The 16,836-nt window shown below is 46.1% G+C and overlaps 1 protein-coding gene across 14 annotated transcripts in view; it reads left to right on the top strand.

Moving 5' to 3' along the window:
- Positions 1-16,836, top strand: part of Ralgps1 (Ral GEF with PH domain and SH3 binding motif 1) — a 223,701-nt gene that overhangs the window by 71,810 nt on the left and 135,055 nt on the right. For 13 of the 14 annotated variants that reach the window (XM_057755023.1, XM_057755020.1, XM_057755019.1 and 10 more), the window contains 3 exons: positions 1,647-1,730; positions 13,112-13,201; positions 15,361-15,453. In XM_057755023.1, the coding sequence (XP_057611006.1) occupies positions 1,647-1,730; positions 13,112-13,201; positions 15,361-15,453 (267 nt within the window). The remainder of the gene's footprint in view (positions 1-1,646; positions 1,731-13,111; positions 13,202-15,360; positions 15,454-16,836) is intronic. The other variant, XM_057755021.1, reaches the window with a different exon arrangement.

Here is a 16,836-nt window from a genome sequence, read left to right as displayed (position 1 = left end):
TCCCCATATCCGGGCAGTTCATCTTTCAGCCAAGCAGGGCACAGTTTGGTTTACAGCCGGCTTCCCAAGTGTGCCTGACTGGGACTCATCACTGGGTCCTGAGATGCCCTGATGAATGCTTGCTTCAGACATAACTGTCCGGCCAGCAAGTTTTTCCTTTGTCTGTTTCCACTTTCCCAACCTCTGACTTCTTGATACATGTTTGTTCCAGCTGGTTGACAGCCTATTCTCACTGAAAATCCTTAAAATGTTCCAGGTGTGTACTTTAAAAAAAGTTGCTAATGAGGAAGAGGCCTGGTAGGAATCAGAAGGTCTTAGAAGTGTAGGTTGAGAATGTCGTCCCTCCCTTTCTTCTCTGTCAGGGACCGACAGCACAGGCTGGAGATGCTGGCCTTGCCTTGGCCTTATAGCCTCCAAGTTGTCCCTGGTGGTTCCTAGGTTTTTGGCCCCTTATTCAAAGAGTTGAGATAAAGGTTGACGCAGATTACAAAAGTGGCAAGGAAACTTTATTGGATCAAAATAATGTTCACTACAGGAAGAAACATGCTGTCAAGAGTGACAGTGGCCATGCGAATAGGGACTCAAGATCTCTGAGTATTATTTGGGGCTTCCTTTTGTGGGGTTCAAGAGAAGGAGTTTGGTTGCTAAGGGCTGTAGCATGGGTTGTTCTCTGTTTTGACTGGCAGGTTTACATTATGTAAACTTTCATTTACTGTACATGTCTTTTCCCATAATGCATCTGATTTTAGTCATATGCCTGCTTAATTATGCACAGGCATGGCATGGTAAATACGGGATAGTCCCCAAAAGTTCACTTAGAGGACACAGTTTGCCTTATTGTTCAGATACTTAAACTAGTTCAGGCTGGATTGGGCCACCGGCCTCATACCTGTATATAAATGAAGTATGATTTAATACAATTTGTCTAATGGTTGTTAAATGGCAAGAGAAATTTATGCTGTTGTTCAAAGAAGGGAGCGTTTGCAGCTCAGTGAAGGTGGGCACTCTAGCTCACTAGCAGGTTGCTAGGTAGATTACTCAAGAGGGATATATGCTCCCACACTAGTGATAATTTTTTCTTCGATCTTTTTGGGGGCACAAGAGATGGAAGGGGTCAGCTTCAGGAAGGAATCCCAGGAAATCCCAGAAGTGTCTCTGGTTGGTGAGGGCTTGGCCAGGGACTTTTCCTGATTACAAGAATGGAGAATATCATGTGAACAACAAAATGCAAGATTCTTCAGTTATTTTTAATTTTCAGCTAGCCTAGAGCCCTGGAGCCATGTCCAGGACAGGGTGGGTCCTACAGGTTTAAACACTTACACCCCTCCTCAGACAATCTGCACTATAAGAAGGCTTCTTCTCTTTGTCCCTGAGATGCTGACAGAATGACAGTAGTAAATATTTTGGCAAAGAGATCTTGGGAAATTGGAGCAGAATTATAGGGGAGAGTATTCCATGTCTCTGCCATTCCCCCGAGTCTGCCTGTGTGTATCCTCACCTCAGACCCAGCCTTCCTCCTCCATCTGCTGAGTTTAGGTACAGCCAAGCTTCAGCCCTGCCCACCTCTGTGCTCACCTTACAGCCAGATGCCTGTGTATTTTGCATCCTTACTGAATTCCTGTTGACACCCACTCTGTGCTTCCCAGGAATTGGCCAGCTGCGGATGGAGTAAGAAGGAGAAGCACAGTCTTGCCCCTAACGTTGTGGCCTTTACCCGGAGGTTCAACCAGGTAAGCAACGTCCCTGCAGTGTTCTGTCCTCATGGCAGTTCACTGTACCTGTAGCCCTCAGGGTTCAATCCAAGCTTCTTGGCCCTGGGTCCCAGAGCTCTTTCCTGACAGCCCACTGCCATCCATTTATCCATTCAGTCTGGCTCACAAAGTGAGTAATAACATACCTTTCCTGTGCTGATGCCACCGTACAGAAGCTCAGGTTCTGGGAGGTCAGGGGCGGGGAATCTAGCCTCTGCTTTCCCTTCTTGCCTCATTTCTCTGCCTCCTTTCTTCTCCAGGCTCCAGCATCCTGGCCTGCCCTCTCTGCCATATCTATGTCCCAGTAGGCCCCTGGTTCCCATGTCCTGTGTTCTTGGCCCAAGATTCTTCTTTTCTGCTTAACTCTAAGTCAGATCTTAGCCTGAGCATCACTTCTGCAGGGAGCAATCAGCCTGTCTGAGGTCTCCCCATCACACATCCCCTCCTTTCTCCATGTGGTCGTCAACTCACCTGTTTTGTTTTGTGTGTCCTGTCCTGTTCATCATGTCCCTACTACCTTGTCAGTGTTAGGTTTGTGTGTAAAGGGTGAACATGCGAAGCAGTGAGTGGGCGGTCAGGAGATGCTTCCGGAGTTGCTCCTCCTCGTGTCCTGACCCACCTGGCCCCACACCTTCTACGCTGACTTGGTCCAGCTGGCACTCTGGAATGTGAAGATGTGTCACTGTGATTGGTTTAATAAAGAGCTAAATGCCCAATAGCTAGGCAAGATAGTGTTGGTAGGGCTTCTGGGCAGAGAGAGAACTCTGGGAAGAAGAAAGGTGGAGTTACCAGCCAGACACGGAGAGGAAACAGGAGGTACAAGATGGAAGAGAGGTGACCCCATGTGGCAGAACATAGATTAATATAAGTGGATTAATTTAAGTTGTAAGAGCTAGTTGGGAAAAAGCCTAGGTAAGCTAAGGCCAGGCTTTCATAATTAATAATAAGTCTCCAGGTCATTATTTGTGGGCTAGCAGTCCAAAGATAGTCCAGCAAGAAAGCTTGCTGTATCCAGGTATAAAGAGCTACCTACTGCCTACAGTGGAAGATATGGGCTCCTAGGAGCAAATGAGAAACTCAGAGGCAAATGGACCAGTTGAAGGGACCAATGCTTTTGATTTCTCCACCAAAACCTCCAGAGCATGTACTTTGATAGTAAGCTCCCACAGGTTCCTTTTGCAAAACCAACCTCCATAGTGGATTCTTCTCAATGAGCACAGTGACCTAAAGGCTGCATTATTGTGTGACTGACCCTCTGGGTGCTTGGGCCCACATTTCCTTGGGGTCTCGGTTTCAGCTGGGCCTTACCTTTCAGAAATGCCTGGCCCTGTACATCACTGTTGCTCAGCTTCTTCAGCCATCTGCAGTCTCTGCATCCGTCCATGGATGTCAGGAGCCTCAGGCAGGCACTGACTTGTAGTCTGAAGATCAAAGCTGGGGCTGGCATTGTTTGTTTGTTTGTTTGATGAGGTTTGATAGGCTTCACAGTTTGTTTAAATAGAGAAGTGATTTCTTTCTGTATTGAAAATCTTTTCCTTTCAAACTGAGCTTAATCTTAAAAAAAGGAAAAGAAGTCCAGTGTAGTGGTGCCACCTTTAATCCCAACACTCAAGAGGCAGAGGCAGGTGGATCTCTGAGTTTGAGGCCAGCCTGGCCTACAGAGTGAGTTCCAGGACAGACTGGTCTACACAGAGAAACCCTGTCTCAAAAACAAAACAAAAAAGGAAGAAAAGAAAAAGCCAGATGTGTGCACAATGTCAGGGGACTCATAGTTTCCTGCTCTTCGGGAGCCAACCCCACCTCTAGGCAGCCATGGAACTCACAGAGGGTGGGTCCTTGGGGACACTGTAATCTTTGCCAGGTCAGCTTGGCAAAGTCAGTATAGCTGTGTGGCAAACAATTGTATTGTGTCCACCCAGACCAAGAGGTGCAGTGATCCAGAAGCCCAGAGCTTCTGGACACAGCCTGGGAGCTTTGGCTTGAAAACTGGCCAGAGGCCAGCCTTGGCCCACTGCCGGGACCGCTGTCTTTGAGATGAGCTCACTGGTCCACTTATGGGTGGACTTAAACCATGTGACGATGAGACTCCTTATCAGACTCCAGATAAGAGCTAGCAGCCCACTGACCTCTCTGAGCCTCAGTTTCCTCATCCGCACCCAAGAATAGCAACAGCACCCACCTTACAGAGCTGTCGTAAGGGTAACAGGAAGTCTGGCAGTAGTAGGCTGCAGATATTTCAGAGGGGTTCTAGGAAAAAAAATCTGAAGATTAGAAGGCTAGAAGGATGTTGCTGGAGGATTTGGGACCCAGTACAAGTTTCCTGCTCAGTTCACTTGCTCCTCCATGGGATCTGAGTGCCTCAGGGTTTACTCACAGAGTAGCAGGATGGTAGAGCTCATCCAGGCTCACCCAAGGTCTATTATGTCTCTACCCCGTGGAGTTTATCCTGGCCTTCCGTGTTACTAGGAGGACCTGACAATATCACAGCTGAACCTGCTTCTAGAAAGTACATGTACATGAACTGCATTTGATTTGGGGGTTTGGTGCTGCCCTGAAATGTGTGCAGGGATGCCAAGTTTGAGCCTTAGCCACTGCTTGTTAGCTATAGGATATTGGATTGGCTTCTGGCCTCTGCACTCATCTAACTCATGGATCATCTCAAGTGGGTTTTGAAGATGAAATGAGAAGCTGTACTTAACCCAGAGGAAATGATTCATTAGTTTCAGAAAGTCAGTGCTGTGGCTAAAAGCACCTGCTTAAAAGGAAGGTAAAGCAAAAGCGAGAGACTGAAGCTTAAGAGTATGTCAGGCCAGCAGTGTGTTCAAGGGGGACTTGGAAAAATGAGACCAAGAACTGAGGACTACTGATGTTTGTGTGGGCAGAGGATGAGGTTCCCACACGAGACTGGGTGAAGGAATCTAAGAGCAGGAAGAACATTCCAGAAGGGCAGAGTCTGGAAGTGCACTTCAAGAGTGAGGTAACACAGAGCTCAGGCTGCCGGAACAGAGCTGGTAATGGGTCCATAGGTCTTAGCCACAGGCAAGCAACAAGACACAGCATCTGTGGAGAGAGCAGGTGTAGGTGATGCTGTCACAGCATCTCTAAAGATGGAGGGAGGGAGGAGGAGGGAGTGGCAAGTTCAGGAAGGCGGTTGTGCTTTTTTTCTGAAAAGTGGGCAGATCCTTGAGGATGCTTGTGCCTGAATGGATGGGTGCAGGAAGCTAGGGAAAGCCAGAGGTAAGGAGAGGCAGGGAATATGTGACACAGGCCTGGAGGAGGTGGGAAAGGGGAATTCCTGGGACATCTTATGGTGCAAGATGCTGTCACAAGGGAGACACAGCTGCAGGCAGCCTATAGGTACAAGGCAAGGCCTGTGGCTTATCTTCCTCTGGGAAAATGGAGGCAAAGGGGAATGGGGTGGAAAGCTTGCTGACCATGTAAGCCTGTTGGAGAGTCCTGAGCACTGACAGTGGCCCGGGTGAGAGAACATACAGCACATAGACTGTCTCTGCGTGCCTGGGAGCCTGCAGACATGTGGGCAGTCTGTCCGTGCACACAGGCTGGAAGAACTGGGGCAGGGGCAAGGGGGCTTTAAGCAAAGAAGGGGCAGGAGTGAGTGACAAATTACGACGACAGTCTGCCTGAGAGGAAAACGGACTCCAGGCTCCGGGGACTGGGTGAGAAAAGGGGAGGATATGGACGAGATTTGAGGTTTGGGGTTCATGGTGAGAGCATAGGATTTTTTTTTTTTTTTTTTTTTTTTTTGCTGTTGGACAGCCCTAGACAGTGGGGAAGGAGGTGACAGAAGGGGCTGGAGGTGACAGTTGCCGTCGTCAGAGTGGTCCAGGGATGTGAGGTCATGTTCATTTGCAGAAATGCTGTAGCTGCCTAAGGAGAAAGGTGGGATTTGGTGACAAGAGGAAGGCAGTGATCCATCTGTGTACATGTAGAGGCCAGAGGTTGAGCTCAGATGCCATTCTGTAGGTGAAATCTTTCTCTTCCTTCCTCTCTCCCACCTCCTTGAGACCAGATCTTTCACTGGCCTGAAACTTACTAACTATGCTGGTCAGTAAGTCCCAGTAATCCTCCTGTCTCAGCTCCTCACAGCGACTCCCAGCTTTTTATAAGGGTGCTGGGAACTTGAACTCAGGTCCTCTTGCTTACACTGCTAACATTGTTACCACTGAGCCATCTCCCCCAGCCCACTATTCTTAAACCTGGGCTTTCCCTTTTCTCCCCCATTTGTTTTTTGGTCTTGTTTGTTTTATTTGTGGATGACTAACTGCATAGAGGGCTTTGTCTTCACAGTCATTCTTTTCCACTCATCTGGGGACTTCATTCCCGGGATGTCCTAGTACACTCCGGCCAAATGAGTCCTAGCTGTACAGCCCAGACAAGTTACAGCAGCGGTAGTCTCTGTATAAGAACTTACTTAGTTTCATGGCCAAATGGTCTTTTCAACATTTCAAAAATTTAGGGTAAGTATTCTATTAACAGGCAGAATAAGGAAAAAAACATATAAAATCCAACATTTATACATGATTTAAAAAAATAATCAAATTAGAAAGGGGTACTTCTTTGACTTTCTAGAGAATTCCACAGCAAACCGTAAGCTTGGATGATCCTATGGTAAGACATTGGCTTTGGACGATGTGCTCTCATGCTGGTCCTGTGAATACTACACAGACATCCAGGAACAGTAAAAGACATTCGGCCGAGAGAGAAAGAAATCGAGGTAACTTTATTCGTAGACATGACTGTCTATAGAAAATTACAAAGAAGCCATTTTTACAAATCATGGCACTAATGCACAAGCAAGGGACACAAGGTTGTTCACTGCACAGAAGGGGTTGCTTTAGTTGTACTAGCAATGAAGAATTGGGATCTGAAGGTTGAGAGCACTGTTTGTAATAATGCCAGAATACAAACAAGATTTAGGTGTTTACTTTTACGAACTATGGTTTATATGTTGAAACCTATAAAGCCCTGAATTGAATAATCAGAGTAGATGTTAGGAACAGGGAGAGGCTTTGTCTTCATGGATGAAAAGACGTGGTGTCATTACGACGTCAGTTCTCCACTTAACATTTAGGTTCAGTGCTGTGTGTGAGTTCCAACGGATGCATTCCAAAGGTTGTGCAGACTGATCAGAGGCCTGCAATACCCAGTGCAATGCTGGAAAAGAGAAAACACTGCAGAGTCACTGCTGACAGAAGAGCAGGGACACCTAGGCCAGTGGGATGGAATGTGTGCCGAGAGTGTGCTGGGGCAGCTGAAGAGTGCACTTTCTGCGTGCTTGTGTGCATGCGCACGTGTGCAAGTGAATTTAGATACAGACTTTAGGCCTTTCATAAAAATTAACTCAAAATGGGTCAGATACTCAGATGTAAACTTTTAGGAGAAGACATAGGCCGGGTATCTCTGTGCCCTTGGATTTGATGGTGAGCTGTTAGAGACCAAAAGACAACCTGTGAAAGAAAAAAATTAGTGAATTTATTAAGACTAAGATACTTCCATTATGCAAAAGGCACATTTAAGAGAATAAAGATAGATACAGACAGTGCAAAGCACTTGTCTGAAACAGTCCGCTCTGAAGACTCCTCAGCAGTTCAGATGCGTCACCTTGAGTAGATGCTCAGTGTCCATCACCCGGGGCACGGAACAACAACAGCTCCCAATGTATCTGAACCACAGCAGAGCCGCTGAGGACCTGGGGCAGTACAACTAACTCATTCAGTGTTGGGGATGCAGGATGGCACAAATGTGGTTCAGCAGTTACCTCATGCACTGACCTAGAGGCTCAAAACCTACACACACACACACACACACACACACACACACACATACTAGAACAGCAGTGTTCATGTTAATAGCTGTCTGAAATGAAGGAGCTGAGATGTCTTCAGCAGGGCCTGGACAAACACACTGGATAGTATTTACACAAAAGTGGAAGGAGCTGTGGAGTCACATAGACACGGGCCTTTTCAATGTGTATTTCAAGGTGAAAGCCAGTGTAGAAGTCTATCTTTTCTTTTCTTTCCATGACATTCTGGAAAAGGTAAAATTACAGAGATGAAGTCAGCAGTTGTCAGGGGATTGAGAAGGAGAGAGGCCTGAGTGGGTGGAGCACAAGGAGTTTCTGTTGACAAATTTTTTTTTTGGTACCATAATTGAACTCAAGCTTTTTCCTCACTTTACCAGTGAACCACATCTTTAGCTGAGATTTGTGTTTAAGAGGGTAAGACAGTTCTGTATAAGGTAATGGTGGCTACATGACAGTATCTTAGTCCAAGACCTGCATACACACAAACTAGAAACTTCAACTTGAAGATGGAAGGCCCCTAGAACAGACGCAAAACAAAAAGTTGTGAAGTTACTTCTTTTCGGAGGCATGGGGAAAAGTTGCTGCTCTGAGTTAGCTCTGGAGTTATGTGGGGCACAATTCTGAAGCTGGAAACACACAGGAGCACTGTGTCCTATCCAAGTGCTCTTCAAGCTGGTTGACAGCTATGAAATAGTGCTGGCACTGGACGGCTGAGGTGTGCATGGCAGAGCCTGGGAGCATGCTTCTCTCTCTGGAGTGGGAAGTTACAAACAGGCAAGGGGAAAAGCTAGAATCCATGTGCTAATGGTAGAGTTGGGATAACAGTGTACATTCATGTGAATTTTAAAGATGCTTACAGTGCAGCAGTGGTGGCGCACACCTTTAATCCCAGCACTCGGGAGGCAGAAGCAAGTGGATCTCTTGAGTTCGAGGTCAGCCTGGTCTATAAATACACTCAAACATACACACATGCATGCGTACAGGTATGCACGTGCACAGAAACACTTAAAAGCCCATGTGCTATGCACACATACTCACACATGCATATGCGCACACATGCACATTCAGGCATGAATGCACACATAAAAATACACTCACATGTTCACATGCACACACATGTTTGTATACACATACACGTGTGTGCATATGCAGGAGCATACATACACACTCTTTCTATTCCTTGCTCTTTAATTGAGGAGGTTGCAAAGCATCAGTAGTCCATTACCAGCAAACTAATCTCAGAACTAATCTTGGTTTTTCTAACAGCATCATCTAATGAATGGAACCAGAATTCCATGGAAAAAAAGACTGATTTTAGAGAGGGGAACAGAATGTGCGCATGATGGACCTGTAACATATATAGTACCAGAAAGTGAGGAAACATACAGACCAACGAACCAAAACACAGCTGGGGTATGGCAGATGTAGTGGGGCCAACGGAATGCTAGGGATAAATGGGTAAAGTGGGAGCAGTTGGAGCCACAAAATAAATAACACAGCATGGGACTACAAGCCAAAGTTTCTTTAAGAATCCATAAGACCATTCTGCTATAAGTAATGATCAGATACATAAGTGATGAGAATAGATGTGTGTTCCATATAGTAGGCTCTCAATGCATGCAGTTGCTTGTCCTCAGGAAGGTGGAGCATAGCTCTGTTCAGGAGAGTGGGTGAGCATAGCTCTAATCAGAAAGAGTGGGAAAGCATAAGTCCAGAAAGAGTGGGCAAACAGCAGTTTCTTTCCAAAGTGTGATGGACAGAGGGATCAAAGGCCACATACTTACTGGTACCTTGTTGGGCTTTAAATTGTATCATCTTTATAAGTGTTCACAAACTTGACCTGTGGTGGCACACGTCTTTAATCTCAGCACTTGGGAGGCAGAGGCAGGCAGATCTCTCGAGTTGTGGTCTGCAGAGTGAGTTCCATGTTCCCCGCCTCATATGACATACCCCAACTGTCTTGAAACACCAAAAAGTAAAATAAATAAATGCTCACAAACTGCTTCTGTATTTATAGGGTAAATCTTTTAAAAGAGAATACACCTTAAATATGTAGATGTGCACATTCAAATTGTTGTTCGAAATATTCCTATTTCTACTCCCCAGATCAGTGTATAGATGTCCTTCTTCTCTCTGCTCTTGTTTCTCAAACAGTAGCAGAAAGAGGGCATAAGTCCCAGTGGAGAGATGAGTAAAGAACCCAAGCAGGCAGTGGTACACATGGCTAGGGATGCAGCTCGGGTGAGTGTTTACCTAGTGTGAAGAAAGCCCTGAGTTCAGTCCTGACACCGTTTAAACCAGGTATGGTGGTGGTGCACACCTCTTATCCCAGATCTGAGGAAGTGGAGGCAGGAGGGAAAAAAGATAGAACAAATTAAATGCCAGCTAAAATCTACAGAAAACAACTACCTGGATGGGCATGAGGGAAGGGCAGAGCACAACCACGAGCTGCCGTCTGGTGCGCTGTGCAAGCGGAGAGCAGTGATTGTGATGGGTTGAGCTTTGTTTGAGAACACAGGTCCATTTAAACTTAGCAGCAGATCCTTGGTGACCCGGTTCTTTATATATGCTTTTCTACATACACTTTTGTTCAATCCACCTTCCAAGGGCTTGTCCTACGGCCTTAATAAAAACTCTATAGAAACATGTCTGAAGGTGTTCACCATGGTCTTGTTTATTACGGCAGAGCTCTAGTAGTGACCCCACAGTCAGGTGAGTGTAAACATGATGGTGACAAAATTTTTGGATGCTGAAAAAATCATAGATAAATACTTACGTTTCTAAAGCTGCTTGTGATATATGCTTAAAATTTACCAGTTTTAATTAAAGCCAACAATGGGTGCTAGGTGTGGGGGAAAAGACTAGGGCACAAGTCACAGTTTGCCATTGTTGGTCTGTGGATCTGAGCTTGCGTATGACCTCTGTCTTTTGTGTTTATCTTTGCTTTCTTCATCTGTTAAATTTTATAGTTAGAGATTAAAAGACCATGCACTTGTACCCTTACATGTCTTTCTTTTTTGTTTGTTTCTTATAAGCTTTATTATAAAATCACTTGCAAATAAATAAAAACATCATGCAACAAAATTAGCCAGTACAAGTGGATGAACTTCTCCATAGCCAGAATAAGACATTTATATGAAAGCTGTGGAACTTCACATTAAACTTTGTATTTTCAGCATCAGTTGTATCTTACTACTTATTTATCACCAAGACCAGAAAATCCACAACAGAATTGGAACTAGAAAAACAGTATTTCGTCCCTTTGTAACCCCTGTCTATCACCTGTGTCCCCATTCTGTATGTGCGTGTGGCCTTTCTCACTCCATTTTCCTCATGTTACACTGGAACCACACACATATTGATTTACATATATACGGTCTAGATTGTGTCTAGAGAATATGTGATTCTCACTCAAAAAGGTATTTTTAAAATATATATTTTTGCACCCCCAAATAGATTCATTTCTCTCTTTTAAAACACACAATTGTATAGACTCTAAAGAGAATTCAGACAAGTACATTTCCAGAAATACATTATTCCCTCGTAGGCAGTTTCCTGACCCCACCCCCAGCAGAAAGGGTCATTATTTTAAATAACAATGTTAGCTCCAACTTTTACTTAGAACTCTTGTTAGATTCTTAAATTCATAACTGTAGTTGTTTACAAAATCACCTGCATGTTTTCTTACCTGCCCCCATCCACATCTTCAGCACTGCAGTCCTATCCAGACTCCAACCTCACAGACCGCTGCCTGAGTCCTAGTGGGTGCCCGTGCTTGACGGGGATTTCCTTTGTCACTCTACTCAGAATCAGGCTCCCAGCACTGGGTGGTGTCCTAGATCCATCTTTTCCTGCCCGAGCACTGAAGTCTGGTAGTCCATATCTGGTTGTCTGTCCTCACTGCTGCACCACACGGCCCTCCTCCAGCCCCACCAGCCACTTAGCTGTTCTGAGTCATGGCATACACGGTGACACCTCAGTCCTGCCTTACCAAGGAAACTGCCTCCCATCTTTCAGGGCCCCACACTGCAGTTCCCATGCTCTGAACTGTAGCTGTCACTACAGCTACCCTCCAGTTCAGATGGGAGGGCTCTGCCTCTTCTGGTTTCTTCCAGCAGTACAGATAAGAGGACTTATAGTGTCTGGTCCCTACACACAGTAGGGCTTCATGCAAATCTATTGACCTGACTGTTGCCTCAGAGCCTCTGCATACTGGGTGTGCAGGTCCCTTATCTGCTCCTCCCAGAACCAGACCAGGAGAATGTGTAAGGTTTTGGTACACAAGAATCTGTTAAGTTACACATAAGGAGCACCACACTTGAGAGTATGTGGCATAGAAAGTACACATCTTAAATATAAGCTTTGCAAGCTTCTGTTTGGTGCCCAGAATAACTGTCTTCCAGAAGCGACTGGTAAACATTTGAGTCTGAACTTAATTTTGACAGTCCCCTGGAAAAAATGATTCTACAGAAACCCAGATGTGATCTGCAGGCAGCCATGACTAATTACACCGAGACAGTATTTCCGTGATGCTCCTGCTTAACAAAACGGCCAATTGCTTATTCTCAGCATCTCTTGCTCTCTATCTGTAACACAGCAGTATTTTAGTCAGGAGAAGGTGTGTTCTTGTACAGCAGGCTTGCTTTTTTAACGTCAGGCTGCCCTTCACCGTTTCTTCCCTTGTCAAGAGAGTGGTTTCCGCATCTCACCCTATCTCACTGTACATGTGGCTGCACCGTCTCTCTGCCACACTGTTCTGCACACTGGGACACCACTGTCCTGATGCTGAGAGGCATAAACGAGAAGCACTGAGCTCCTCCCAGCATTCCTTGGCTGCCTGCTTTCTGTTTTTTCTCTGGTGCTGTGAGTGAGCCTCATGCTGATAGACAACTTTCTTATTGCCACCAACAGACTCCAGGGCTCAGGAGGCCGTGTTTGCATAAAGTTCTACATCAAAACTACCTTCATGGCTGACCCATGCCCCTCCAGAAGATTCATGCCCCTCAGGGCTAGTGGGACATTGTATCTTTTATTATTAGCAAGCCTCTTTTAGAAAGTAAAGTTTGTTGCAGCTGTGCAAATTTCAGCAAATCCTCCATGCATTCGGCTTGCCTAGAGTGTGGACTTATGGAAGGCGTCATCAGTAGACACTTCTCTTTGTCTGAACTTTTGTCCACATTTCCATTGGTCCATCCATTCTATCACTCATCTTCTCCCCACATCTCGATCCTCCTTGAGGCACCTACAGAAGCATTGGCGTGTGTAGTGGGGTCCAGCGCTGTGCTGCATGGTGAGGACAGCGTCTCTTCCTCTGATCCACACTGTGTGTGCTAGAGGAGGCAGGGCAGATATGGAGCCCATCTGGGCATGGGTGCCACAAGGAACTGCCCCCCTCGTGTGACCCTAGGCTGTGCTCTTAAAGATGCCTGGCCTCATGGAAACCCTGCAGTGATGATGGGCAAAGGATGATATGGACAGCCTGGCATCTAACTACTTTTCTGTATGTGTGTCTGTGTGTGTGTATTTGACTCTACAGGTCAGCTTTTGGGTTGTACGAGAAATTCTAACAGCACAGACTTTAAAAATAAGGGCAGAAATCCTGAGCCATTTTGTGAAAATAGCCAAGGTAAGCTGTTTTTTTATTTCTCAAATGTGTTTCTTCAGAACTTTGGCAGATGTTTTGGGCCTTCCAGACAGGGAGACGGGGGTCCACATCACGGGTGGAAGGCTGTGGCCTGACCTCTCCAGATAGCCATTTCTGATATTGACCTGGCTGCTTGTGTGAAAAATATGCTCCCCTTCCGATCTTTATAATTCTATGGCCAGTTATTCCCTTTACTTGGACTTCCAGTCTCTGCATGTGGCCCAGTGGTTTCCTGGAATCCATCTATTCTCCTTTGGGTTTTGCCCACGCTGGGGGGCCCATAGATTGTAGTTAGCCCCAGTGCTTTTGATCTAGTCATGTCCTGTACAGTTGTATCAACAGGGTCCCTCACACCCATTCTGAGTGAAGGTGTGGACCAGTCGAGCCTTTCCTGGACCACTGTCATGCTCAGTAGCAGTACCTGTTCCCCCTCTCCTTGGTAGCATTGTTCTACCTAGTTCATGGCTTCCTTCCAGGGCACATGACCCTAGAGTGAAGCTGTCCTGGACACAGGCCTTGGGTACCAGGTTGTGTGACAGCCGCTGTGCCAGTGTGATCGAAGTCATTGTTCAAGGCTGCCATTCCATTTGCACAGTGGGAAGGGGCAGCGAAGAGAGATGAAGTGTCCATGCTGAGGGCTTCAGCTAACCAGTGGAGCAGCACTCACAGTCACACACACCCTCAGGGAAGATGCTGTGCTTCCTGTCCCCAGAAGGTTAAGCAGTCTCTAACTCTATCAGGGTCAGAGCTCACCATCCCATGGAGTCTCTGGGAACACTTGGGATTGGTGCTGTTTTTCATGCTGCTTGAAAAGGATGCTGGGCGTGTTCCAGTCCTCATAGGGCTTCTGTTTGAAAATGAGTATAGTCCCCACCTAGGGAGCCCAAATGACCCCTCCTTAATCTCTGCCCCCTCCCTTACTGAGGAAGGTCATGTTGGCTGTGTGCCATGTATGTCTTGGATAGGCCCCCCTCCCTCCCTGAGTGTTGGTTTTCCAGTCTGTAGAAGAGAAAGGGACAGGTTGGATAATGCCCTAGAGGCCTTGCCACTGGGAGGAAGGTCTGTGGTAGGCACAACTGAAATCTCCCTGGGAGCGTCTGTTCTTACACACAGGAAGTAATGATGGAGTGTTACAAGATGTCTGAAGTGAAGCACTCAGTTTATGTGTTAAGGCTCTGCTTCCAAGTGGGAGTAGAGCAGTAGGGGACAGGCCAAAAGACTTTTATCAATTGATTTAGCTCACCTACTGTGCTAGGCTTTGTGCAGAGTACAGGTGTGGGATGGTAGATAACACAGGACACACATGAGAACATGGACATTTGAGAACATGCTTAGGAAAGGCATGGAAGAGTGGAAATGAGCCTTCCAGATAGAGAAGACAGGGACCTGCCCAGATGGGCAGTTGGCATGTTCGTCTCAGGTGGCACAGGTACCATAGTCACCACCCTCAGTTGAACTCTAGGATACTGAAATGCAGAAGGCCTGGGTTACTTGCCTAAGGGGCACAAGAAAAAGAAGCTGGGATTTTGTCCATGACATCTTCTTGCTAGGTCAAGCTTCACTGCTCACCTCAGCTAAAGAGACAAGACTAGAGACTATAGTCTTCTGCCGCAGCTCTGCTGAGTCTCTCTCTGTGGCCCCCCATGGTAAAGAACTTGTCTGAGACTGAAGTGACACCATATGTCCTCACTCATTTGGGGCCTGGGAATCCTGAGCCTTGCCTTCCCAGCTGGGAACCATTGCACAGATTGATAACGTCTCCCCTGGCCTCTTTCCCATCCAGGGTTAAGGTAACCACTGTATAAGCTGCTGGGGTCTTCTCACAGAAGCCTGCCTGTTCAGGGTCAACTATGAAAACAAAGCAATTATCCAGTCTTAAGCCTTGCTTCCATCCAGCAGTCAAACAAGTCAGATTATAAAAATTGGCAAATTTTTCAGATGGGGACTCAACCTTCTTTTTAAAATGGGAGGAAAAGATCATATGTTTCCTATGAACTTCCTAGAACTATATTTTCTGTGTGAGATATTTTAAGTGTAACTGAATTTCATAAATATGACAACATTTGGCAACACTCAAGCATGTTTTTGTTCTGTTGTCTATGGCAGCAAAATAATGTATTCCATATCTTTGTGTTTCCCAGAAACTTCTAGAACTCAACAACCTTCATTCTCTCATGTCTGTGGTGTCAGCGTTACAGAGTGCTCCCATCTTCAGACTGACGAAAACCTGGGCTGTAAGTTAATATCCCTCAGCCTGTCCTTGCTGAGTGTCTGCATGCCTTAAGCCCTGAGCTTTCTCTCACTGGGTATATGCTCTGCTAAAGACGGTCACTGTGAACTGAGGAGATAGTCCCTGGGTATCTCCACAGCCCCAGAGACCACAGCCTCATCTGGCTTCCTGGGCATGAGTAGGGTGCTTAAGTGGCTGGGTTTGGAAGCCCTCAACAGATCTTCCTGGACCTGTCGAAATCATCTATGCCGACCCACCTCAGCATGTGACTTCTGCCCTTGGCTTGGCCATTTTTTTTTTTTATTTTTTTTATTTTTTTATTTTTGTCTTTGGCAGGCTCCAAATTGCCCTTGAGAAGGTCTGGGGATTGATGGCTTGCAGCTGCCCTGGGTCACTGGCCATATAGCTCAGAGTTCTCTGGAGAAACCTGTGACCCTCATGTAGGAAAAAATGATTTCTTTCCTTTTTTTTTCTTTTTCATCCTGAGGCCTTGGATAATTTCAGCTCAGAGGTGGAGTCTGATAGTTATATAATTGAGTCTGTAGGAAAGTTTTTCTGCTGTAAAAATACTTTAAAAATATCTCAGACCTCTTTATCCTCTTTAGCTGGCACAGTGCCTGATATGGGAGAAGAAACTGCTATTTCCACAGCTCATTAGTATTTACCTCCTGGCCTGCCTGCTCCAGAGTCTCTCATAGGGGCCCAGCCCAGGCCTTTCAAGACCTGTTTATGTCCCAAGAACTGACAGAACTGTATGGAATTGCTACACATGTTCCTTCCTCTCATTTCCAACCTTCTTTCTGCTAGTCTGGGGCTGGACTCTGTTTCCTACTTGGCTGGCTCAGGGTCCTTTAAGATGTGTAAGATTTATGTTGTAGGCAATCTAAAATGGGCCTTGCTTCTTCCAGTTGCAAGATACCTGGCTGTAGCAGAGCGGTGAGAGAAATGTTAGCCTGGAGTCTGGGAACTAGGTTTTTGTTCGTATACCATTCAGAATCGGGGCCTCCTTTTCCATCCATGCTCTACACAGTTGACCTGGAATAGTGGGCTTCTGTCGGTGCTTTGCAGAACCCCTTAGGTCCTTACGTTGTCTTAGAGACCATCTGGAGCTTCAGGAGAGGAGTGAAGATGCCAAACAGATGATCCAGCCTCCACTAGAGCAGCCTGTTTGTATATGGGGCTTCTGAGTGAATTGCAGATGAGCCCTGGTTTTGGGGTCAAAGCAAATTTGAAAGCTGCTGTCTCTGCAGTTGCTGCCAGTCCTATGGTTCTAAGGCCATTGGAGCAATGAGGCTTTTTTTAGAAGGTTTTTTTGGGGATACTTTTTAAAATGACTTTTCCATTGTCGAGACGCTGTTATTGTTTCTTGGGCTACTGGGAGCCCTGC

This window comes from Chionomys nivalis, chromosome 22 (assembly GCF_950005125.1).
Source record: "Chionomys nivalis chromosome 22, mChiNiv1.1, whole genome shotgun sequence".
NCBI classification, from domain to species: Eukaryota; Metazoa; Chordata; class Mammalia; order Rodentia; family Cricetidae; genus Chionomys; species Chionomys nivalis.
Note: the sequence above shows the minus strand (reverse complement) of the source record. Positions and strands in the feature narration are given on the sequence as shown.